Source organism: Lontra canadensis, unplaced genomic scaffold, assembly GCF_010015895.1.
Source record: "Lontra canadensis isolate GAN:19392208 unplaced genomic scaffold, GSC_riverotter_1.0 scaffold132, whole genome shotgun sequence".
In the NCBI taxonomy this organism is placed as follows: Eukaryota; Metazoa; Chordata; class Mammalia; order Carnivora; family Mustelidae; genus Lontra; species Lontra canadensis.
The window spans coordinates 1,412,408-1,436,324 of record NW_022631126.1 but is presented as its reverse complement, the minus strand read 5'-3'; the positions used below and the strand labels follow the sequence as shown (position 1 = coordinate 1,436,324).

The 23,917-nt window shown below is 55.4% G+C and overlaps 2 protein-coding genes across 5 annotated transcripts; one reads left to right on the top strand and one right to left on the bottom strand.

Moving 5' to 3' along the window:
* Positions 1-190: 190 nt before the first annotated feature.
* ASPHD1 (aspartate beta-hydroxylase domain containing 1) lies at positions 191-3,261 on the bottom strand. Its single transcript, XM_032842534.1, has 3 exons — positions 2,256-3,261; positions 909-1,022; positions 191-373 (listed from the first exon to the last, which is right to left on the bottom strand). The coding sequence occupies exons 1-3, from the start codon at positions 3,133-3,135 to the stop codon at positions 264-266; spliced, it is 1,104 nt and encodes a 367-aa protein (XP_032698425.1). The 5' UTR covers positions 3,136-3,261; the 3' UTR covers positions 191-263.
* Positions 3,262-4,450: 1,189 nt separating this feature from the next.
* On the top strand, positions 4,451-23,234 carry SEZ6L2 (seizure related 6 homolog like 2). 4 transcript variants are annotated; one of them, XM_032842531.1, is made up of 18 exons: positions 4,451-5,359; positions 6,267-6,398; positions 7,057-7,356; positions 7,754-7,893; positions 8,167-8,368; positions 12,701-12,886; positions 13,488-13,656; positions 14,253-14,416; positions 16,790-16,990; positions 17,454-17,592; positions 18,402-18,598; positions 18,737-18,931; positions 20,612-20,803; positions 20,888-21,079; positions 21,590-21,628; positions 21,809-21,926; positions 22,029-22,150; positions 22,667-22,780. In XM_032842531.1, the coding sequence occupies exons 1-17, from the start codon at positions 5,281-5,283 to the stop codon at positions 22,141-22,143; spliced, it is 2,760 nt and encodes a 919-aa protein (XP_032698422.1). In that variant the 5' UTR covers positions 4,451-5,280; the 3' UTR covers positions 22,144-22,150; positions 22,667-22,780. The 4 variants fall into 4 exon arrangements, with proteins under 4 accessions (XP_032698422.1, XP_032698424.1, XP_032698421.1 ...); XM_032842530.1 differs by having other exon boundaries at positions 4,456-5,359; positions 22,054-22,150; positions 22,667-23,234; XM_032842533.1 differs by lacking the exon at positions 6,267-6,398 and having other exon boundaries at positions 4,453-5,359; positions 22,054-22,150; positions 22,667-23,234.
* The last annotated feature ends 683 nt before the right edge of the window (positions 23,235-23,917 follow it).

The following is a 23,917-nucleotide window of genomic DNA, read 5'->3' as shown; positions in this document are numbered from 1 at the left end:
TTGATGAGGTACTTGGCTAGCCGGATGGGAGAGTACAGGAGCCCCTGCCCCAAGCCTTTCACTGGGCTGGGTAGCTGGAAGAAGGTAGTCAAGAGCTAGGAGAGGCCATGAAATCTGTATTTCAGTGCAGGCTGGCCAGTTCACACCCTCACCCCCCCACCCCACCCCCTGCAGCCTAGAGGCAGTCCTGGCTACCACTCAAAGCCATCCGTGAGGGAGCACAGCACCTCTCCAGCCCGGGTGTCCGAAGGGAGCCCCTTCCTTCAAGGGTCTGGTGCGAAGACAAAGTCAAGGGCCTGGCGCTCGGCCCCGGCCACGTTGGGGTGCCAGAGGTCCACGATGAAGACCACTCGAGGCCCATCTTCTGGGGAGCCTGAGGCATATGGGGATGGAGATAAGAGAAGGACTGACATTAACTACTTATATGCCAGAGCACTCGCCACGTACTCAGAACAGCCAACACTCTGTAATTAAAGTGCCAGGCTCTATCCTAACCCCTTGTATGTGTTAACTCCTAGTCCTCAAAACAAACTTCAGGTCAGTACCATGATCTCTCCCATTTTATACGAAGTCACTGGGGCACAAAGAGGTTAAATAACTTGCCCAAGGTCACACAGCCAGTAAGTGACAGAGGTAGGACAGGGTCCCGGGTGGTCCAGGTCCAGGGTCTTGTTGGCCACTTTGCTGTGCACCTCCAAGACCTCATTTAATCCCTGAAGTCACCTGATAAAGAAGGTGGCTTCCACACTTCACAGGTGTTGGGGAAAGTTATATGACTTGTTCAAGGTCACGCAGCTGGGAAACAGTAGTGCTGGGACCGGGAGCCAGCTGGGCTTGATCCCGCAGCCTCTATCCTATCCCCCTCCACTCAGTCTCTCATTCCTCCTAGCAGAACGGGAGCCCATTACCATTATGAGCCACTGTGTGCAGGAAGGAGTCGTCCACCAGTAGACAGTGTCCCTCAGCCCAGCACTGGGGCTCGCCCCCGACCACCAGCTCACAGCCAGGAGGAATCTTCAGGCCTATGGGAAGAGACCCAGGCATCCGATTCCCCTGCCTCCAACAAAGGGGCCCACCCCATTCAGTCAAAAAGCAGTTTGAAGCTCTTAAAATGCCCCATGTGGTGTCCCTCCTTGCCCTCTGGAAGGGGTCCCGATGTAATTACAATATAGTACCAGAGGAGAGAAGTGCCAGGGATAAGGGAAGGGCAGTGCAAAGCACAATCTACTTGTTCCAGAGAAAAGGGAAGGCTTCCTGGAGGAAGGGGCATCTCTTCTTGGGCTTCTGCCAGTTTAGCTCAAGACCCTACTTACTGTGTGCTCCGCCCTCATTCGTATAAAACTGATGGATCCCTTTTTGCCTAAGGACCACGACAGAGTAAAGTGCTGCGAGAAAACTCAGCAGCCAGCTCAAATGATGGGGAATAGGAGGACCTCCCAGAGGAGGTGTGGACCTTGAAAGTGGGAGTCCTGAAGGCTGAGTAGGAGTATTCCAGGAGGTGATAGGTGATAAAGCGGAAAGACATTTTAGGCTGAGGATCCCACGAGTGGCACCTGCCAGGATCAGCCAGAAGGCTCTCCTGATCTGATACACGGTGGGAGGGGAGAGGAGGAAGGGAATGGGTGGGAAATGAAGAAAGAATTTGGACTTTATCCTGAGGCCAGTGTGGAACACATCAACTGGTGGCATAGGAAATGATTTTAGGCAACACAAGGTTTTAAATAACCCTGCATTAAATAATAAAATTGTTTCCTTTTCCGCTTTCTCTCAGTCTTTAAAACATGAAGAAAGGAATCTTGGTTTGGTGCTACCGTAACTTTAACAGCCCACTAACTCCACTCTTTTCTAAAGGAAGACAGCGTGGGCTTCCGTCTCAGACTAGAGTATTTATTTAGCTAGAATTTTAAAAGCTTTTTTTTTTTTAAGGTTAAATTTGTTTTTAGGAGTACTTTCTATTTAGTGCAAGTAATACTGATTAGCATTGCTCTGTAAAGATTCCTTTTAAATAAATAAGTGAAACAAAATGTCGGGGGAATCGGTATCAAGAAAGAAGAGTCCAGGTGGTAAGTACCCACGGCAAAGCTTATGAAGATGGTTGGAAGGTAGGTGATCGAAGCTTAGGAAATGCTGCTGTGGGCAACGGGGAGTCAGGGAAGATTTCTGAGAAGGGAGGCGTGATCAGAAACACAGTGGAGAACGCTCAGGGGGCAGGAGGAATCGAGGAGGCAAGGAGGTTGTAGGCAGCATCTACTTACCCAGATGGCATCTGACCCTTGCGTTGGTGGGCCCACAGCGACCCTCAAGCCGCGCCCCAGGCAGGAGGACAGAAAAGCCAGCGTTGCCGAAGGTGTTGGCACTCATAAAGGTCCGCAGCCCCCGCAGTGCGCGATAGGCCCCTGGGCACCGGCGGCAGTTGCTGGGTTGGCACCGGCCTGCTTGGTACAGCAGGAGCTGGTAGCACCCAGGGGCCAGGGGCGGGGACCAGCCCCGAGGCAGAGGAGTAGTCCCTGAGAAGTCCCAGCTCACAGCCCCAAAGTCCCGCAAAATGGCAGGGAAGCTGCTCTCCAGGAGCTCCACGTCATGCCGCTGGGCGTCCCGGGGCACGAAGGGGGCTGAGGGCAGGTCTGGCAAAAAAAGCAGGCCTGGGCGCTGAATGCCCAGGACCCCTGGCCCTCCCCCAGGGCCTGGGCCACCTTGAGCTGCCCGCCTCACCCTACCCATGCCCGCCCAGGAGTAGCGCCTGGCGTAGGCCCGCAGGCGACGGCACACTAGGCCTTCTGCCCTGGGCCCTTCTCCAGGCTCCCCAGAGCTCCCTGGGCTCAGCCTGCCGGCCTCAGAGCATCCCCTAGGCCCTCTGCTGACACTGGCAGCCCGACTCCCAGCTCCCAGAGCCTGCATGTCTTGGGAGCCCAGGCGGTAACAGTACCAGAGGAAAAGGGAAGTCAGGGCTCCAAGGAGCAGGGTGAGTGCTGAGGAGGCCAAGGGCAATGGCCACGCAGGCATGATGGGCAGGGAAGCCCTGGCCAGCAGGCCGGGGGCATCTTCCAGACCCCAGTTCCCCTGTCCTGCCAGTTCTCCTCCAGTTCCCTCTGTGGCTGCTCCCGGGTTACCCCCTGGACTGTTTCCCCTCCACATTTCCCACTCCTTGGTTCTCTCTCCTGAGGTTTTCTCTTCACCTTGTATCTCCCTCTTTCTCACCTCCTTCAAGTACCTCCCAACCCTCCTTTCTCTTTTCTTTCCTTCTATCTCTCTCCCCTTCTACCTCTTTCTCCTTCAACTCTCTCCTCTTTCCTTTCCCCCCCACCCCCTCTCCTTTCTCCTTCCGGCAGTTTCTCTCCCTCAGCCTCTCCTTTCTCCACCCTCTCTGTCCCTTCTTCTTCTCGCCTCCCTCTCCTCCCCGCCCCTCTTTTAGCTCTCCTTCCCTCCCTCCCTTCTAGCTTCCCCGGACAGCAGTTCCTACCCCCACCTGGACCCGTAGCCCCGGGAGCCCGCAACCAGTTGTCCTCCGCAGCGGCTTCTCTCTCTCTCCTTCCAACCCCTCGTCCCCTTCTGCCCTCGCTTCTCACTCGACCCGACCCGCGGGTCTCCTCTCTCTCTCTTTCTCTCTGTCTCTCTCTCCTTCCCCTCCCTCCCTCTCTCCTACTCGTTCCTTCCTTGGCTCCCACTCACCCTGACGTCACCCCTCCCCACAGTCATCTCAGCTTAGCTACCCCCGCCCCCACCCAGGGGCAGTCGCATCTCAGCCGGAGGAGGGGGGGTGGTCTCCGGATTCGCCTCCCCTCCTCGCCCCGACGGGCCGCCACGTGGGGCGCAGGGGGCACAGTGCCAACCTCCAGCGGTCCCGCAATGCGAAAAGAAGGGGCGGGGGCTGGAGGAGGGGCGTGGCAAGACAAGGGGCGGGGCGAGCGCATAGACTGATGGACAGGGCCGGCGCTGGCGGACTGAGGACAGGGACACTGCGGCCTGTCCGTAGGTCTGCTGATCCCTTGACCAGTCAGCTTGTGGCTCCCATCCCCCCTCCGCCTCCACTAGGCGAGCCCCCCCACCCCCACCCCCGGGAGCCTGATCGATAGTGAGGGCGGCTTCAGCCAATCGCCCGCGGCGTCAGGGGCCGGGCACGCTCGGGCTGGGCCGGGAAGAGCTGTCCGCCAGCTCGTGGTGCTGAAAAGGGCGCCCAGAGGCGTTCTGAGGGAGGCCAGGAGGGGAAAAAAAAAAAAAAAAAAAAAAAAAATCAAAGTTGAAGCTGCCTGACAGCTGGCCGGGGTCATATACGCAAGAGAAGGGAGTCTCTCCTCCCCAGATCTTGGACTGTCGCCCCGTAGACTTCTCATAAACGTGGAAATTTGCCATTCTCCTGGAGGAGGGGAAAGCCCGTTTCACAGGAGCTATAAAAGGGAAAGGGAGGTCCCGTGGGGAGGGGGGAGGTGTCTGGATGTGGGCAGGGGGCATACTGGGGAGCTGAGCAAGCGTGAACCCAGCGGTGCCGCCCCTCAGCACCCTGGGAAGAGGAGATTCAGATTCCAGATGTGCTGGAAAGGCTGGGGGAAGGGGCTGTAATTACAGCTAGGACCAGAGTTTCCTTTGCCTCCCCTAGGGGCCGCGGGAGTGAGGATTACGGTCTGGCTCATGTGGTCCCTCCTTCCTCCATCTGCACTTCCTCCTTCTGCCTCCCCCCCATCGCCCCCAAATAAATCCCAGGCCCCTCCCTTCGCCCGTCCCCAGGATCTGACGTGGGCTTGACACCTTTCTCAGCTTCTCCCTCCCGCAGTTCCAGTGCCCGAGCTTCGGCTCTCCAGGTTCCGCAACCCCCTCCCGTCCCCACCAAGCTCCGATAGAGCACAGTAGGGACCCCCCCCCGATCCTCGACCCCACTCCAGACCCCCAGAAGCTGTCTTGCCTCTCCCTACTCCCCCAGCCTGGGATCCAGCTAGCTCGATGGACCCACGCGCCGGAACCAGAGGGTAACCCAGGCGACCCAGCCCCTTCGGCCTTCTCGGTCCCACCCCCTGCAGCCGGAGCCGCGCCCCCTCTCCCACAGACCCGATAGCAGAGGACAGAGGAGATTGGGCAAGGAGGGGTGGGATCCAGGCGACCCCCAGCCCAATTCTGCCCCTCCATCCCAAGGGACAGAGAAATTGTCTTCCTTGCTAACTGCTAGCAGGAAAAAAAAAAGAAAAAGAAAAAGAAAAAAGAAAGGGAAAGATAAAAGGAGACGGAGGAAAGGTGACAGCTAGATTATTTAGGAGAGGCGCAGAGAAGAAAAATCGTGTGTGAGTCGCCATGGGGACTCCCAGGGCCCAGCACCCGCCGCCTCCCCAGCTGCTGTTCCTAATTCTGCTGAGCTGTCCCTGGATTCAGGGTAAGGACATGGGAGCGTGGGGGTAGGCCCTGGGATGGTCCCCACCTGGGGTCCTCTACCATCCTTTCTCTGAACATCCTGGCTTTCTGAGCTTCTGGGGGAGGAGGGATACAGCTGACAGGGAAGGGGTAAGCCAGGGCATTCTGACTTGTACCTGGAGCCCTAACCCCCAATACTGAGAAGGTGGGGAAATGAATGAGGGGAGCTTTAACCAGCATCTCAGGGGTTAAATCCAGGAAGAAGGGCTGGGGAAGTTGGGGGGATGTCTGCGGAGGCGGCAGAAGCATGCAGGGTACCTGGGTGGGAGATGGAGGTGCTGGGAGAGACGCCAGGCACTGCACGCACAAATGTTCTTGGACGTATGGACAAAGAGAGATGAACAGAGGCAGTGCTCAGAGCCCAGATATTCAGTCCTCTACTCTGACCCCTCGCCAGACTCCAGGGAAGCGGGCAGAGACTGCAGAGAATGAAAGAGAGAGAGAGGGAACCACACTGCAGAGATAGAAACCCAGAGATAAAGCTGGGCATTGCGGAAGCAAGGGCTGGGAGGTGCTGCCAGACCCTCCGCAGAGCTCCAGGGCTGGGGGAAGAGCACCATCGAGGGGGAAAGGAAGGTAGCACTGGGGCCCCTCTCCACTCGGCTGGCGCTGTCCAGGGTTCATAAGAGCCAAGATGCTCACTGAAGTCCCACACAGCGTGGGAGGGGAGTGGGGTGGAGAGGAAGGTGTAGGGGTGCTGGGGACAGCTGGGAGCCCCTCCTCCACTCTTGGCTCTCAGCCCAGTCTGGGACCCTCTGAGCTCCTGCAGGCCCAGCTGACTAGAGGGGAGGAAGAGCTCTGGAAAAGATCTTTCTGGAGAAGGAAGGAGTGTGGGGCAGTGGAAGGGCTCACACAACTTCATCTCCTAGGTCTGCCCCTGAAGGAAGAAGAGGCACTACCAGAGCCTGGAAGTGAGGCCCCCACAGTAGCCTCTGAGGTTTTGGCGGAGCTGCTCCATGGGGCCCTGCTGAGGAGGGGTCCAGAGATGGGCTACCTTCCGGGTGAGGCCCCAGAATGGCAGAAGTGACACAGAGAAAGAGAGAGGGACGTTAACTCGAGAAGATGGGGACCCAAGCCAGTGATATTCAGCAAGATATGGTTAGAGAGAGTCAAAATGGCATAGACAGAGAACCAGGGCAATTGAGACTGAATGATCAAGAGCCAGAGCCAGACAGAAAAACAGACCATCAGAGAGAAAGACAGATGGAAACTCAGAGAACCAGAGTCCGAGGAATTGGGGGAGAGAGACCTAGAAAGAGAGAGAAATGCAGAGAGTAGCAGATTTAGAATCATAAAATCAGAGAGCCACAAGAATACTAAACAGAGAAGAAGAGTTCCAGACAGAGCAAAAGAGAGAAAGAGGAGGGAGGAAGGGGTGCGCAGGAAAGGGAGCCAGACCTGAAACGGAAGCGTGGAGAGTCTCAAGGAGACTGACCCAGTGGAAGGGCCTGGGTGGAGAGGTGGAGAGGGAGGGGTGGGGAGGTAGGGCTGTGGAAGCCTTGGGAGGACGTGTAGAGTTCGGGTGTGGAAGGGAGAGGTGGGGGGCTTGCAACTTTTGGGTTCAGTGGGGGGACCCCCCAGTTTCCCTCAGCCCTGCTCCCCACCCATGACCCACCAATTTGCTCTTTCTGTGCCCTGACTTACCTTGCACTGTCCCAGGATCTGATCCAGACCCCACACTAGCCACCCCTCCAGCCGGCCAGACTCTTGCAGCACCCTCCCTGCCACGGGCCACTGAGCCAGGGACGGGGCCTCTGACAACGGCTGTAACCCCTAAAGGGGGAAGGGGGGCAGGCCCCACCGCTCCAGAGCTGCTGACCCCGCCCCCGGGAACTACGGCCCCGCCCCTTCCTGGCCCCGCCTCCCCAGGCCCGCCCCTCGGGCCTGAGGTAGGAGAGGAGGAGACCACGACCACCATCATCACCACGACCACTGTTACCACCACGGTGACCAGCCCAGGTGAGGCGTCTGAAAGGGGTCGGGAACAGTGTGCAGGAGCATAAATGTAGGGGAGGAGGGTGGGATGCCCGGGGAGAGGCTGCTGGAAAAGTGTGGAAGCAGGGGTCTGGGTACAGATGAGAAAGGGGCCTCTGCTCAATCATTTTTTGATTATTATTTGATTATTTATTATTATGGTGGGCGTGTGTCTACCCTTGCGGTGGGCCAGCACCGTTCTCTGTGTTTTATCTCTACTACAGTTGGGGAAGGGAGTTGTGGGCACGGGTGGGAGAGGGAGCCGCCGATAAAGATGGTGAGGGGTGCAGGGGACAAGACAGGTGAAGGCCCCCAGAGTTGCTTGGCTGGGAGGGCAAAAGCACAGGGAATCAGTCAGCTCCAGACACTTGTGTCTCTTTAGTTCTGTGTAATAACAACATCTCTGAGGGCGAAGGGCATGTGGAGTCTCCCGACCTGGGCAGCGCCGCCAGCCGCACCGCCGGGTTCTTGGACTGCACCTACAGCATCCATGTCTACCCTGGCTACGGCATTGAGATCCAGGTAACTGGACTTTGAAGCCCCCAAGCCCTTTCCTCTGGGCCCAGGTGTGTGCACAGCTTTGGCCCGGGAAACTTCCCTGACTCAGTGGGCCTGTTTTCTGAGGATCTCAGAGACTCTCCTGGAGTTCTATAATGTGGCCAATGTCACGGTGGTATTTGGGCTGCCACACACAGGAGAAAGGAAGGCAGACGGTGGGGGGCTTAGGGGTCACCCACCTTGACTGACTTGTCCTGTGGGGTGGGGGGACGGTGGTCTGGGTCTGGCCTTCTTTAGGTGCAGACGCTGAACCTATCTCGGGAGGAGGAACTCCTGGTGCTGGCTGGTGGGGGGTCCCCAGGCCTGGCCCCCCGACTCCTGGCTAACTCCTCCATGCTGGGAGAAGGACAGGTGCTTCGGAGTCCAACCAACCGGCTGCTCCTGCACTTCCAGAGCCCGCGGGTCCCAAGGGGCGGTGGCTTCAGGATCCACTATCAGGGTGAGGAGTCTGGGGAGCTGGTGGAAGGGTAGGGGCCACACTGGGCACAAGAGATATCTCTGGGAGGCATCTGACCTTAAGGAGATGTCAGGGGCTTTTCCTCCTGTCTAGGACCTGGTGGGGGGCGGGCAGAGCCCTTAGAGGAGATCTATGCACACTTATTTTGCACACTCACAGACTCAGTGTGCACACATCAGAGTGGCAGGTCATTGATTCACTTAACAAACGTTTATTGAACACCCATTCATACCAGCCCTGTGTTGTCCGTAGGGAGAGCAATGAACAAGCCAGATGTAAATCTTCCAGGAACTCAGAATCTAGGTAAAGAGATGGACAATAATCAGGATGATTATAATTCAATGAGATAAGGACCTATAACCCTATGATGAAGGAAACACAGGCAGAGGGAACAAATTTCAAAGGAACCTACATTTCTCCTAAGGAATATAGGGACACCTTCTTGGAGGAGGTAACGAAGCTGGGACCGAAAAGAAAAGCTACAAGGGGAAGGGTGGGAAGGGAAGAATGAGGAAGACAGGTGTCCAGCTGGATGAAAAAGCATGATCCCCCTTGAGGAGTTGAAGTAATTCAGCATGGAAGATAGAATTGCCCTAGCTGTGTGACCTGGGGTGACTTACTTAACCTTTCTGTGCCTCATGGTCTCATCTGAAAAATGAGAACCATAATACTTGGCTCATGGTATTATTAGGAAGACCAAATTAACTAATAACACATGTCAAGTGCTTAAAATAGTGTCTGGTCCACAATGAAAGCTCAGGAACGTCAGTCACTGCTACAGAAAAGCCCAGAAAGTGGTGGGAGAAAAGCAGGCTAGGTTTCTTATGAAACCAGACTAAGGGGGTGCCTGGGTGGCTCAGTGAGTTGAAGCCTCTGCCTTCGGCTTGGGTTGTGGTCCTGGGGTCCTGGGATGGAGCTGCTGAGCAGGAAGTCTGCTTCCCTCTCTCTCTGCCTGCCTCTCTGCCTACTTGTGATCTCTGTCTGTCAGATAAGTGGGTAAAATCTTAAAAAAAAAAAAAAAAGAAAGAAAGAAAGAAAGAGAAAGAAAAAGAAAAAAGAAAAAAGGAACCAGATTAGGAGGTTGGATTCAGATCAGGAAGGGCCTCATCAAATTCAATAAGGGGTACAGACTACTTACCTGCAAGGGACATGGAGACGTTTTGAAATGTTTGAAGCAAGGTAGTGACAACCTCAGATTTGTGACCTGGAAAGATCCTGCTGACTTTGGGGGTGTAGGAAGGGATGGTATCCGTGTACAACTGCACTCAGGAGCACCCCCCCACAGACAACCTACACACAGGTGCACACCCGTACTCACCTGTGTGTGCAGGAACCTTCCCACAGAGCGAGCATACGCTCTAGCACGTGTGTGTGTGTGGCAGCCTGCTGTCCCATTCCAGACACTGCTGCCATCTCCAAAGTCCCTTCCTGTGCTCCTCAGAAACAGAGAGGGAACTGGGTTTGGGGCCAATGTCCCCTTCACATCACCTCATGGCCTTGCCTGCCCCTTGTGGGCCTTATCCAGGACACACACAACACGGATCCCTGCCTCACACCCTTTCCAGTTTCTCCTGAGGCCTCTGCTTGGGCGCCAGGGACTCTTATGCGAAAGGCGGAGGGGCCAGGGAGCCACGTAATTGGTGGTGGGGTTGGCAGGGAGCAAGGTCATGCCCGAGGGCCTAGGGTGGGGGTTGGGGGACTGCCCTTCCAACATTATGAAATGGCTCCCCGCCGGCTCCCTTAAGCAGTCACTTCCCTAGGGCCCTGAAAATAGGACTCTTCAGACAAAGTGGAACATCTGGAGAAGCAGGGCTGTTGCATAAATTGGCCTTCATTACCTGCCTCGGTCTTCCCTGCTTTGCGGCTTCTCTGTGCCCCTCTGGGACCGAGGCCCTGTTTAAGCCCTCCCCGGTCTCCACTACCTGGGGCCTCTGCTCCAGAGTGGCCTCGTTAGCTTCTCTGAAAGGCCAAAGGTTCCATCACTGCTCGCCCCAAGCCCAGCAAACATTCCCATTTACACAACCCTGGTGCCAATGGTTGTTTTGTGTGCTTCTCGGGGCACCCCAAGGGTGGCCGTTGGCCACTCCACCTCCGAGAGGAAGAAGGGCTGTAGGGATGGCCCAGCCACCCACAGGTGTGCTGCAGAGTCAGAAGGCAGATCCGCAGCCCCAACTCCCAGTCATTCATTCATCGAGCCTGAGGGACAAGGGCTTCAGATTTTCTGAGCACTTTCTCTGTGTGAGGTGCTTTGCATGTTTCTTTCCTTTAACTGGAGGGCTAGTTGGCCAATGGCAGGACTTACTACTGCTATTGACAGGTGACAGACCCCTGAGGGGGCATCACCTGCCCAAGGTCATACAGCGAATAAGTCGTGGAGCTAGAACTGGAAGTCAGGTGTGCCCATCTCCCAGTCCAGTTTGTTCGGGCGCATACCACCTCTGGGCCTCATTGGTGGATCGGCTTGGCGAGGTTTTTAGGAGACAAAACAAGTGAGGCTGGTTCAGTCTCACCATGGCAATAGACAGCAGTTCACGTGATGATAAAAGTACGCGTGCACAGGTGTGGAGGCAAGAAAGAAACTAACTCTGTGGGAGAGGGAAGGGGCCAGGAAGACTTCCTGGAAGAGGTGGTACTTATGTTACTCCTTGAAAGATGAGAAAGACGGGGAAAAGGACCTCGCAGGTAGGGGAAATGATGCGAAAAAATATGAAGTCACAAAGCTACCTTGTGTCGGCTCTATGGGTTGTGGGTTTAAGAACTGAAGCTGGAGGTGTTGGGCTGGGTGCAGTGATGGAAGGGGCTGGAATGTCAATCCAAAGCATTTGGGCTTGATTCTTTCAGTCGTGGAGAGCCATCGAGAGGCTAATATTTATTTAAACCACTGTGTTCGAGAAACTTCTGGGGTCTATCTCAGTAGACTGCGGACTCCGAAAGGATAAGACCTGGGTCCTTTTCACCTCTCTGCACTAGCACCCAGCCAAGGAAATGCTTACTGAATTTTGAAGTGGGGAGACCAGGTCTCTGACTTAATCACTCAGGGCTGCACAGTTAGCAAAAGCAAAGGCCCAGGCGAGCTGGTATCTCCCAAGCATGGCTACCCAGAGCCTGCCCCTCCTACAGAGACCCAGCTTTGGTACATCTCTTCCAGGAATCCCTTCTTGATGAACTCTGCCTGGTCTGAAACAGACACATAGAACTATGTCAGAACCAAATTTAGAGTCCATTGTCTACTGCCAAGTCACTTCCTTCCTCCCTTCTTCCCTTCCTCCCTTCCTTCCTTCCTCTTTCCTTCCTTTTTAAGTTTAGATATTTAAGTAATCTTTACTCCATGAGTAACATGGAGCTCAAACACATGACCCTAAGATCAAGAGTCCCATGCTCTTCCGACTAAGCCGGCCAGCACCCAACCCCCCACCCCGGCCCCAAGTCACTTTCTATTTCTTTGTTTTATCTCCTGTGATTCCACAAGAATTTCAGGATGCTCTCAAAAAAGAATGCAGCAAAATTAAATAAAATAAGAAGAAAATGGGTACCAGGAAGTGCTTATTAAAGATGACAAAAATAGAATGTGGATGGACAAGCCACTGTTGCTTGGAACAAGCCTTGATCTGGTTCTGAGCTTCTTAGCAGCACAAAACACTCAGTTCTCACTGCAAGAGAGGAGAAGAGAAACCAGTTCTTTAAGGAAAGCAAAGCCTTTCCTAGCCCTTCACCTTCCCTGGGGGATTCACGGAGGGGGCACTGAGTACTAAGGTCTCCAATGACAAGATAGCCAAACTTCCCAAAGGAGTTTGATGCGGGCTCCTCTGGAGGAAAGCTGAGGCTCTGCTCCCACCACGCACCTCAGCGGGGAGAAATCACTAGGAGTCACTTAACAACCCATTGCTACCTCTGGAAAATGGATCACAGCCTTCCTGTGGCTACCTCAGAAGCACTGCATGAGCTCATTTTAGAAACTGAACAAGTTCTGCAGACGCTATTTGTTATTTTTAGAGCTGGCTGGGTTCGCGGTGGCCAATTGGCTTGCCCGAGGTTGCCCCGGCAAGTGAGCGTGAGAGGCAGAATTTTTTTGAGTCTCAGATACTTCATCTATAAAATGGAGGCCGAAGTGGGTAGATTGATTACAAAGACTAGGGGACAGAAGGGATGTTGAGATGACCTCTTTGTGAGACCAAGTGGCCGTGTGAGAGCTCCAGTAGGGAGCCCTCTCTGCCACCAGGGGACCTGAGAAGAGGGAAGCATGTGCGAGGGGATGGGTGAGAGAGGTTGGCCTGGGAAAACCAGTCTCCCTTCTCCCGGCTCTGCCTGATCCAGCCTACCTCCTGAGCTGTGGCTTCCCTCCCCGGCCAGCCCACGGGGACGTGAGTGTGACAGACCTGCACCCTGGGGGTACTGCCACCTTCCACTGTGATTCAGGCTACCAGCTGCAGGGCGAGGAGACCCTTATCTGCCTCAACGGCACCCGACCAGCCTGGAGTGGCGAACCCCCCAGTTGCGTGGGTGAGTCTCCTGCACACTAGGTGGGGCTTCTGTCCTGGGAGCCCCATTGGGTGGGTACTATCTTGGGGGTCTCTATCTTTGGCCAACACCCATCTTGAAGGGGTTTCTGCCTGGAAGAGTCCCTATCCTGGTGTCTCCATCTGGAGCTCTTCACACAGAAGGTGTCGACCCTTGGAGAACTGCCATCCTTGGCAGCGGTGGGGGTGGGGGGGGTGGTCTCCATCTGGGGATGTCCTGCCTAAAGGGTTTCCATATGGGGAGTTGCCATTCTGGAGGTCCATAGCTAGAGGTTCCCTATCGTGAAGAATCTTTATCCTGGGGATCCCATCTTGAAGATTTTCCACTTGAGAGCTTCCATTTTGGGGATCCCTCATAATCCCCATGCCAGGGTGTCCATACCTGGGGAGTGTTCATATCAGCAGGCTTTCCGTCGGCGGGGGGCTGGTTCCCTACCTGGATGGTGGCCTTGGAGAAGGTCCCATCCTCTGGGGTGAGCCTGTAGGGCAGAAAGCACTCAGGCTGGGTCCCAGCCGAAGGTGTGGATGTAACAGCTCTGAAGACAGGAGGACATCACCTTCCCACGTCCTCCCTCTACCCCCAGCATCCTGTGGTGGCACCATCCACAATGCTACACTGGGTCGAATTGTGTCCCCTGAGCCTGGAGGAGCAGCAGGGCCCAACCTCACCTGCCGGTGGGTCATCGAAGCAGCTGAGGGACGCCGGCTTCACCTGCACTTCGAGAGGGTCTCACTGGATGAGGACAATGACCGGTGAGGGTCTGGGTCTTGGCTCAGAGGTCCCCACCTGAGGGAAATAGGAAGGCTACAGTGGGGAGTCAGACAAACCTGGGGTGGATCCTGGTTAAAATGTGTGTCAAACACAGATCAGTCCTTCCCCTTTCTTAGGTGGTATAGCTGTGCAAACACAGACCAGTTGCTGGCCCTGTCTGTGCCTCAGTTTCCTCTTCAGTAGAATGGAAATTACAGGACCTCCTCAGGTTTCTGTGGGGATAAAGGTGTTGAGTTACGGGAAGTGCTTGGAAGGGAGTGAGCCCTGGAAATGTGTCTGTCCTCACCATCATCACTGGTATCCCCTCTCGCCTGACGAACCACTACCTCAGCTCTGCCACTAGTTGCTATGTGATGTGGGGCAGGTGACTCTGGGCCTCCATTTCCTCATCTATAAAATCAGGGATGATAAATCATGCTGACTCAAGGGCTCTTGTGAAAAGTAATGAGACAAAATGTGCGAAGACTTAGCATACATGGGACGTAGCTGATGCTTGAAAATAACAGCTGGGAAAGCGAGTTAGGAGAGCCGGCAAGAGACGAGCCAGCTTCTGAGGGGAAACTTCTGTCCATCCCAGGCTGATGGTGCGCTCAGGGGGCAGCCCCCTCTCCCCAGTCATCTATGACTCGGACATGGATGACGTCCCCGAGCGGGGTCTCATCAGTGACGCCCAGTCCCTTTATGTGGAGCTGCTTTCAGAGACACCCGCCAACCCCCTGCTGCTAAGCCTCCGATTTGAAGGTAAGTGTCCCCCGCCCCCCGGCCCAGGGATCCCAACTCCTGCACTTTGCCATCTTGCTGATGGCAGGGTATGGTCACAAACACATACCCTGTCCCTGATCACCTCTGTTTGGATCTCTGGAAACTAACTTCCTCTCCACCCCCAAACTACAAGGACCCCCTCCAATTCCTGGGGTGGCTCTTCCCATTTAAGTTTCACGCATGGCCGGATCCAGGTACACAGCCAAGAGACCGGGCACCTTCACCTCTCAGTGCTTTCCTCCATGTTGGCTTCACAGTCAGTCAGGCTCTGTCTGTGGTGCCCCTAGTAGTTCAAACTGACATACCACCAACATAGCAAGTCCATCAGAAGGAGAAAGGGTACCGCTTTCCTAAGAGCTTCAGCAAAAATGCCAGGGAGGGCTCTCATTTCTCTGGCTTAGGTCATTAGCCAATCACGGAAGGGAAGGGCGGGTAGTGTTATGATTGGCAAACCTGTATCACATGACCATCCATAGTTGGCCCCAACTGGACCTCCTAGACTGGAAATGGGGGAGGCTTGTGTCCCAAAATGAAAGTAGCAGTGCCTTGAACAGAAGACAGGGGTCTAGATGCTGGACAGGTAGAAACAAGGAGGTCAGTGATCATGGGAGAAGAGGCATTTGAGCTGGGCCTTACTGGATACAGAGAATTTATTTTATTTTATTATATTTTATTTTATTTATTTTTTAGAAAGTGAGAGAGAGAGGAGTGGGGAGGGGCAGAGGGAGAGAGAGAATCCCAAGCAGAACTTCACGCTCAGTGTAGAGCCTGACGTGGGGCTCAGTCTCACAACCCTGAGACCATGACCTGAGTGGAGACCAAGAGCCAGACCCTTAACCACCTGAGCTATCCAGGTGCTCCTGGGATAGAGAGCGTTTTAAAAGAGGGAGATTAGGGGTGAGCACCTCAGGTGAAAGGAACGGTGTGAGCAACAGTAAAGAGGTAGAGAAAGGCCTGCTATGTTTGGGAAAGAGGGAATTTCAGCATGACTGGAGTAGAGGATCTGTGCAAGCAGTAGCAGGAGAGATAAAGAAAGTGAAATGCTCAGAGACAGGAGGGGCTGGTTTCTGGCGTGAATCAAAGGAGCAATTGATTTATCAGGCACTGGGCCCTGGTGGATGCATAGGATTTGGACTTGAGACCTCATCAGGTTGTAAGTAACAGTGAACGAGAACAGCAGATCTGAAAAATAAACTGCCTGTTCGACTTGCAAATGTGCAAAGAATTCCGAGGTCTGAGGTCTGCCTCCCTGCCATTGCTGCTCTATGAGCTTCACACTCCTCCCCATGGATCGTTCTGCAGCTGAGCTATGATCACGTGGGCAAAAATGAAAATGCTCTCCAAATGTTCTTTTTTGCTGAGTTAGTCCAAAGTCAAAATTGAGTGGCTTCTGCATTTGTTGTACTTTGGGATTCTAGCCACAACATGGGTAATCAAGGGTGGGGAGAATCTTTTTTTTTTTTTTTTTTTAAAGATTTCTTTATGGACTGCCTGGGTGGCTCAGTCGTTTAATCGGACAACTCTTGGTTTCAGCTCAGGTCATGATCTCAGTGTTGTAAGATCAAACCCCAAGTCGGGCTCAGCTCTCAATGGGGAGTCTACATGAGATTCTCTCTCCCCACCTCTCTCTGCCCCTCCCCACCCCTGCACTCTCTCTCTCCCTCTGAGATTTATTTATTTACTTTAGGGAGAGAGAGACACACACAGAGAGCATGAGCAGGAGTGGGGGGGGGGCACTCAGAGAGGGAGAGTGAGAATCCACAAGCAGACTCTCCGATGAGTGCAGAGCCCAGTGCGGCCTCCACTGGGTCTCACGACCCCAAGGTCATGACCCGAGCCAAAACTAAGAGTCCATGAGCTGAAACCAAGAGTTGGACCCTTAACCTACTGAGCCACTCAGGCGCCCCTCTAACTCTTATTTTTGAGGAGAGAACACACCTGTGTGAACTGGTTCTCCAAAGGCACCCTTTCCCCTCCCTCCTCTGCAGCTTCCAAAACCAAGTGACTCTGGCTAGGATTCAAGCAATCTGGGTTTGAGACCTGATTCTGTGTAACATTGGGCAAGCGGTTTTTTGGTCTGTGGACCTCAGTTTCCTCATCTGTAGAATGGGGGCTGGGATTTGACTAGCCTAGGGGTTTCCCATCAGCGGCCAGGAAGGTAACATAAATGTGTGAATGAGAAGGGTTAGGATTTGGGGGAGACTGGAGAGTGAAAGCTAAGCCCAAAGGCATTCCATTTTAAACAACCCAATGAGCAGCCAAACGACACTTGAACTCAGCCCAAGGCTCCCCAGTCTGAGATCCCCTGAGGCCTGTCCTCATGCTTACTTTCTGTGACTGACCCCTCTCTAGCCTTTGAAGAAGATCGCTGCTTCGCTCCCTTCCTGGCACATGGCAATGTCACCACCACAGACCCAGAGTACCGCCCAGGGGCACTGGCCACCTTCTCGTGCCTCCCAGGATATGCCCTGGAGCCCCCTGGCCCCCCAAATGCCATCGAATGTGTGGATCCCACAGAACCCCACTGGAATGACACAGAGCCAGCCTGCAAGGGTGAGCCCCCACATCCCTAGGAGCTCCCTCTGTCTGCAGACTAGCCCTCCCCCGTCTCCAGCCACCACCCCCACCCCCAGCTGGAGATCTTAGAAGGCCATTCAGGAAGGAGACTTGCATATCCAAACCCAGTAAACCCAGACCTTGGGTAAATCCTTGTCCTCTTCAGAGATCGTTTTTCTCAGCTAAATAATTGGTGGGTTTGTTACAGAATTTAGGGGTCGCGACCCAAATGTCTTTAAGAGCTCTAGCTGGAGCTAAGTCTTGGGATGGGCGGGGTAATGCATAGGCTGGAGAGTGGGCGGGGTTGAGTGGGCGGGGCTAAGTGAGAGCAAGGCGGGGATTGGGCACAGGTAATTAAGAGGGAACCTGTGAGGCAGTATGGTGCCCACAGGGGGGAGTAGGTAGACCCTCGGTGAAATGAAGACGGGAAGTTCGGAATCTGCACCCCCTTCTCCCCCAGCCATGTGCGGAGGGGAGCTGTCAGAGGCGGCTGGTGTGGTCCTCTCTCCCGACTGGCCCCAGAGCTACAGCCCCGGCCAGGACTGCGTGTGGGGCCTGCACGTCCAGGAAGAGAAGCGCATCTTGCTCCAAGTTGAAATGTACGTTAGGGTGCTGCCAGGGGCGTGATGGGTGTGGGCTCCGTGAAGTGTGGTATGACAACACTGTAGCCTGCGCCGTGAGCCTGGCTGGCTACCCAAGATGAAAAGGTGACTAAGGGTTCAGGACAGGGTTGTGGGGTGTCAGGGAGACCAAGGAAAAATCGCTTTTGATTTGTCCAGGCGACTCTGGACAAGGACATGGGCCACTCAGGGGCTTCTGTAGGGGCTATAGTGAAAAGGGGGCTCCGGCCCTGTGTCTTTCGCTCTTTGGCTGTTTCAAGGCTGCCCCTTGAGCGGTTTCCAGGAACCCAGGCCCAAACTGTGGCCTGGTCACCAGCCCATGAGGTGGCAGTGGGTGTGGGGAGAAGCCAGTGAGCTGATTTGGGAGGAGATGGCCATGCAACCGGTCGGAACAAGGAGTGGGCATGGCCCCAAGGCGGATAGTCCCAGCGGCTCCTGGAGTTGGGCCGGTGGTAAAAGAACATGGCCTGTGACTGGTCGGAGCTGGACTTGAGAGAGAGACTGTGCATCCCCGGGGAGGGAGGAGGGACCAGAGAGTGCGGGGAGTTTCTGAGGAGCTGGGCTGGGAATCAGGAAACAGGAACTCAAAGAGCCACAGAACAAGTGGAACCTGGAGGGGCTAGCATAGAGAAGCCCATAATTGCCTAAAGGGCGGCCAGACTTGGGATGGGGAAATGCGGACAGGGCTGGAGATGGGGTTCCTAATGAACTGAGTTACTGACTGGGCAGAACCGCATAGGAGGGGCGAATCGTAACCCACCCCGCACATCTGGTTCCAATCTCTGCAGCCTGAATGTGCGTGAAGGGGACATGCTGACACTCTTCGATGGGGACGGTCCCAGCGCCCGAGTCCTGGCCCAGCTGCGGGGACCTCAACCGCGCCGCCGCCTCCTCTCTTCTGGGCCCGACCTTACGCTACAGTTCCAGGCACCGCCAGGGCCCCCAAACCCGGGCCTGGGGCAGGGTTTCGTGTTGCATTTCAAAGGTACCGAGGTCTAGGGTCCTGAAATGCGCAGGGGCTCAGCAAGCCAGAGATCCCGGGAGGAGCAAGGCCCCCGAGTCTGGAAGGGCGCCCCGAGTCAGTCGCAGGACAGCCTCCAAACTCGCTGTCTCTCCCCTGCAGAGGTCCCGAGGAACGACACGTGCCCGGAGCTGCCACCTCCAGAGTGGGGCTGGAGGACGGCTTCCCACGGGGACCTGATCCGGGGCACGGTGCTTACCTACCAGTGTGAGCCTGGCTATGAGCTGCTCGGCTCCGACATTCTCACCTGCCAATGGGACCTGTCCTGGAGCGCAGCGCCGCCCGCCTGCCAAAAGAGTGAGCTCGGGCCCCGCCCCTGCCCGTCGGGGTTTCGCCACTCCGCAACCCCTCTGCGTCTGGCTAAAGTTCCTTTTTGCCCCCGCTCCCGGCCCGGCCGAGTTTCTCATCCCTTCCCTCTGGATTCTGCCCAGATCTTACTCAGGCCCCGTCCCTTTAACCCTTTGGGTTCCACCCCTCTGATCTTCGGTGTCCCGAAACTGCCCCCTCCGGACCCCACTCTCACCTCCAGGCTGCGTCCCTCTATCGTGCACTGTTGTGAGCTCTGACCGGGTTTCCTATGGGTCGCGCCTCACTTTCTCCTGGCCCCACCCCATCGCCTCCTGGCCCCGCCTCCATCGCGTCAGGGTCCCGCCCCCCCGCCCCGCCCCGTCGACTCTCCGCTCCGCTCTTCCCCTTGTATGCTCTTCTCCAGTCTCAATCTCCCACCCTTGACGTTGCAGGGAGTYAGTTGGCTGGGGCCTAGGCTGGTCAGAGAACTTGGTTTATTTTACCGCAGTCATTGAAGCCGCATGCTGGGTTGGGGTTATGCAGTGGGGCTGGAGTCCCTCCTGATCCTGGCGGAGCTCACAGTTCAGAAGGGGGACCCTTAAACAGCTCAGGGTATTCCAAAGCAGTAACTGCAGGGTGTTTCCGGGCAAAGGACTTAACATCCGAATTTTCACACAGTACCTGTGCATGCGAACAGTTTAGCAGGTGCTATAAATAAGGAAGAAGCACTGTGGGAAGGGGGGCGAGGGGGTTCATTGTTTCAGGCAGGGGAGATTTCACTGAGGAGGTGATATTTGAAGGAGCTGGGAGCGTCTATCTCTTAGAATAGCAGAAAGGGGTGGCGTCTTGTCATTTTCTCCAAATTTTGGGAAACCTACTGCCAGGATATGGGACTGTTGGTCTTCCACCTGGCCCTGGGGGACAATGGTGGGACCAATGAAGTTAAGTTCAGGAAGGCAGATTTGGACTGGACACAAGAAAAACTTTCTGGTTGAGACAGCTCCCCATCTCTAGAAGGACTGACAGGATGTCCAGTCTGAAACCCAGCCAGGACCCAGAGGGGACAGGCTCTGTGGCCAAGGCAGCACACTGAGCCTGAAGCTGAGCTGAGAGCCAAGTCTCTGAATGTCAGCCCAGTGCTCTGGGACCATGGACCAGTTATTTCCCTGCCGTGAGCCCTGCGAGATGAATCACGCTGACCTCAGGATCGTCAGGGTATAGATGTTGTGCTTGTAAAGCACTTAGCAGAGGTCTGGATACAAGAAATGGCTCTGATTGTTACTTGCACAGCAGGGTTGTAAAGGGCAGGCTATGCAAATGAGCGGAGGGCACTGGGGATGCCAGGAATGAGGAAGGAGGGGAGCAGGAGGGCTGGGCTGCTGTCCCACCGTGTGGGGCTGGTGGCGTCAGGGTATAGCTCCTAGGCTCTGGTAACAGGGGCAGAAGACTTCACATTTCATTCTCAGATGGGGGCCTGGCTTGTCCCCATTGCTCTTTTCTGGAAGAAGCCCGAAATCTAAAATGCACCGAATTTTACATTTTCCAACCTCTGATCTCTCCATCTGGAGGAAATGGTGGGAGATGGAGAAGTGCTTAGCGGGAAGATGGCCCACGGCTCAGGCGTCTCCCCGTCCTCAGCTTCTGGGAGGGCTTTTAAGGCTCCCGCTGAACTTGCTCTCCCGCCAACAGTCATGACTTGTGCCGACCCTGGTGAGATCACCAACGGGCACCGTACCACCTCCGACGCTGGCTTCCCAGTGGGCTCCCACGTCCAGTACCGCTGTCTGCCAGGGTACAGCCTGGAGGGGGCGGCAGTACTCACTTGCTACAGCCGGGACACGGGCACACCCAAGTGGAGCGACAGGGTCCCCAAGTGTGCCTGTGAGTCTGGGGACACCCTGGGAAGGGTGGCTGGGTGGCCTGCTCAGCAGGGGGCCAGCAGCTGACAGACGTTATGCCCCTCAGTGAAGTATGAGCCGTGCCTGAACCCAGGGGTGCCAGAGAACGGCTATCAGACGCTGTACAAGCATCACTACCAGGCGGGCGAGTCTCTGCGCTTCTTTTGCTACGAGGGCTTTGAGCTCATCGGCGAGGTCACCATCACCTGTGTGCCCGGCCACCCCTCCCAGTGGACCAGCCAGCCCCCACTCTGCAAAGGTGCCTGGGCAGACCCAGCAGGAGGGGGCACAGCAGGGTCTGGGGAGCGACGGGACTGGGAAAGTCAGGGAGCAGCAAATTTGAGAACGACTGACTGAGCTCCCCATTCACCTCCTGTGGGCTCTGATCCTCACAGGAACATCCAGTGGTCTTGGGGAACCTCAAGGTCATGGAACTGTCCTAAGGGATGTAGCAGAGATGGCCTTGGCTTGGAAGTCTCCTTGCCCTCTGGCTAGGTCTCAAGTTTCCCCCATTTTTGACAAATTCTACAGACCGATTAGTTTGGACCCCCCAAGAAACCTGAAATTTTAGGGGTCTGGAGAAAGAGGAAGAAGGCCCTGCCTTGCCCAGTCTTCCCCCGTCCCCACCAAGGGAAGGATAAATTTTAGGTTGAGCAGAGGGCAGAGAGAACCAGGCTGTCCAGCCCAGCCCCACTGGGCTCCCGGCCTCTACCCAGCCTCCTTCCCTCCCTGGCTCAGACCCCGTCCCCTCCCCCTCCTCTCCCTGCAGTGGCCTATGAGGAGCTCCTGGACAACCGAAAACTGGAAGGTCAGTGAGGGCACAGGTGGAGACCCAGGCCTGGCTGAGTCGGGAGGGCAAGGCAGAGGCCGGGGGCAGGAGGCCAGGCCCCGGAGGGGTGAAGCCCAGGGTTCGAGGCCCAGGGCAAGAGGCTGGGAGAGGCCATTGGGCTGGGCCCAGCCCCAGCTCACTGGCCTCTCCTCTCCCTAGTGACCCAGACCACAGACCCGTCGAGGCAGCTGGAGGGTGGGAACCTCGCCTTGGCCATCCTGCTGCCCCTAGGCCTGGTCATTGTCCTCGGCAGTGGCGTTTACATATACTACACCAAGTAAGGACCCTGCTCCGGGAGCTGCTAGCCAGGGCAGCTGTCCTGCCTGCCTGGCACAGAAGACAGGGTGAGGGGGGGGTTGGGGGCTCACCTCTGGATAAGCCCCTCTATCTCCTCCCTCTCGCAGACTACAGGGAAAATCCCTCTTCGGCTTCTCGGGCTCCCATTCCTACAGCCCCATCACTGTGGAGTCAGACTTCAGCAACCCACTGTATGAAGCTGGGGTGAGCCCTTCCCCTGAGAGCCCTTCCCCTTCTTCCCTGGAGAGCCCCATCTCTCAGCTCCCCCAGGGCTCCAGAACTTTCTCTCAAAGTCTCTGTACTACCCATCTTGGGGATTTCAAACTCAGCTGCCTACAAAGGCCACACCAGTGAACACAGCGAGTCAGGCATGCATGGTGGGGAGTGGCGGCATGGTGGGGACTGGGGCTAAGTGGCCAACTCGTGCCCCATCTGGTCTGCAGTGGAAACTTAGGACCAACTGCCAGGTCTTCCGGTTGCTCAGGACAACCCAGAAACTCAAATTTGTGTGTGATTTTTAAGATACCGTTAAGATGAACCAGGTATCCCTGGGGCCAGATACAGCCCTGTTCCCTGCTCCCGCCATGGCTCACAAACCTCATGGCCAATGTTATTTTAAAAACCCAGGGTCTTTCCCCTCCCTGGTGGATGCCTCCTCCCATTTTGTTCCCTCCTCCATCCCCATCCCGCTCTAGCAACTGATCCCCTCTCTCTCTCCAGGATACACGGGAGTATGAAGTTTCCATCTGAAGCCCAAGACTAAGGCTGCAGGACCAAGGACGCCCCTCCCCTTCCCATTCTGGGCAGGGAGGAGTACAGGACCTTGTCTCTGGCTCCTTTCCTTCCTGCTGTGTAAACAGTCTCCTGGTCCCACAAGGGGGCTTTGATGGCCCTGAGGACCCTACCGTAAATAAACCAGCATCCTGCCGCCCAAGCCTCCTCTTCTCAGTTGCCAAACAGGGGGCATGCCCCTCCCCTCCTGCCCTACTGGCTTTTGGACCCTGGGAGGGGAACTCAGCCCCCCTGCAACTCCTGGGGCCCCTCTGGCCCAGGGTACCCCCCAAGGACTGCCTGAGAACTCTGTTGTTCCTTTTGGCCTTGAAGGCTTTTCCCAGACGCTCTGGTCCTGGGCCTCACCCCTGGGCTCTGGAGGGTCAGAAGAAGAGGGATGAAGGGGGAAAGCAGGGACACGGCCCCCCTACCCACTTTGCGCCATCTCCCAACCCACAGTCTCCCCACCTTCGCTTCTGGATTTTTGGTTTTGAGCAATAAACAGAAAACCACCATTTGTAACTAGGTTGGTGGGGTGTGGGAAGGTGGGTTACAGAGTGGCCTGGTGAGAGGCCTGGGGAAAGGGGAACGATTTGGGAAAAAGATGGAGTTCCAAGATGGGACCAGACGATGTCAAGAGCCCCCTCTGGGCCTCAGCTGTCTCTATCTATCCCCTGCCCCTTGCTTGACGCTTCTAGGCTCTTTTAGCCAGGAGACAACTGTAGCTACCTCCCCCCACTTGGCAGGACATAAACAGCCCTCCATTTCATGACCAGTTCACCTAAAATGCACTCTCCTTTTGAGAATGTTTGTATCCATCCAAGTGTGCCATTCTTTTTAACCCCAATTTTTTTGGACCTATAGGTATATTCGCTGTTATGTGTCTAGTAAGTAAGGGTCAGATTTGTAGCATTTCATAAAGAATGAGCTTGTTTTGTACCCTGTGGGGGTCCTTTTCCAGCGTATCTACTTTTGAACATTATAAGGAATTTTGGCCCATTTGTCTAAAGAGTCTCCAAATTAATTGAATTTCATGTCACTCAAATCTCATATTTAAGTATAATTCAACATTTTTAGGACACTCCAAAGGACACTGAAATCCTCCGAGGAGGCTAAATTTTAGAACGCGACGCCAGCTGAGCCTTATAATAAATGGCCTGCATTTCTGGGCCTTTATTCTGTGCCAGGCCTGGCGCTAAG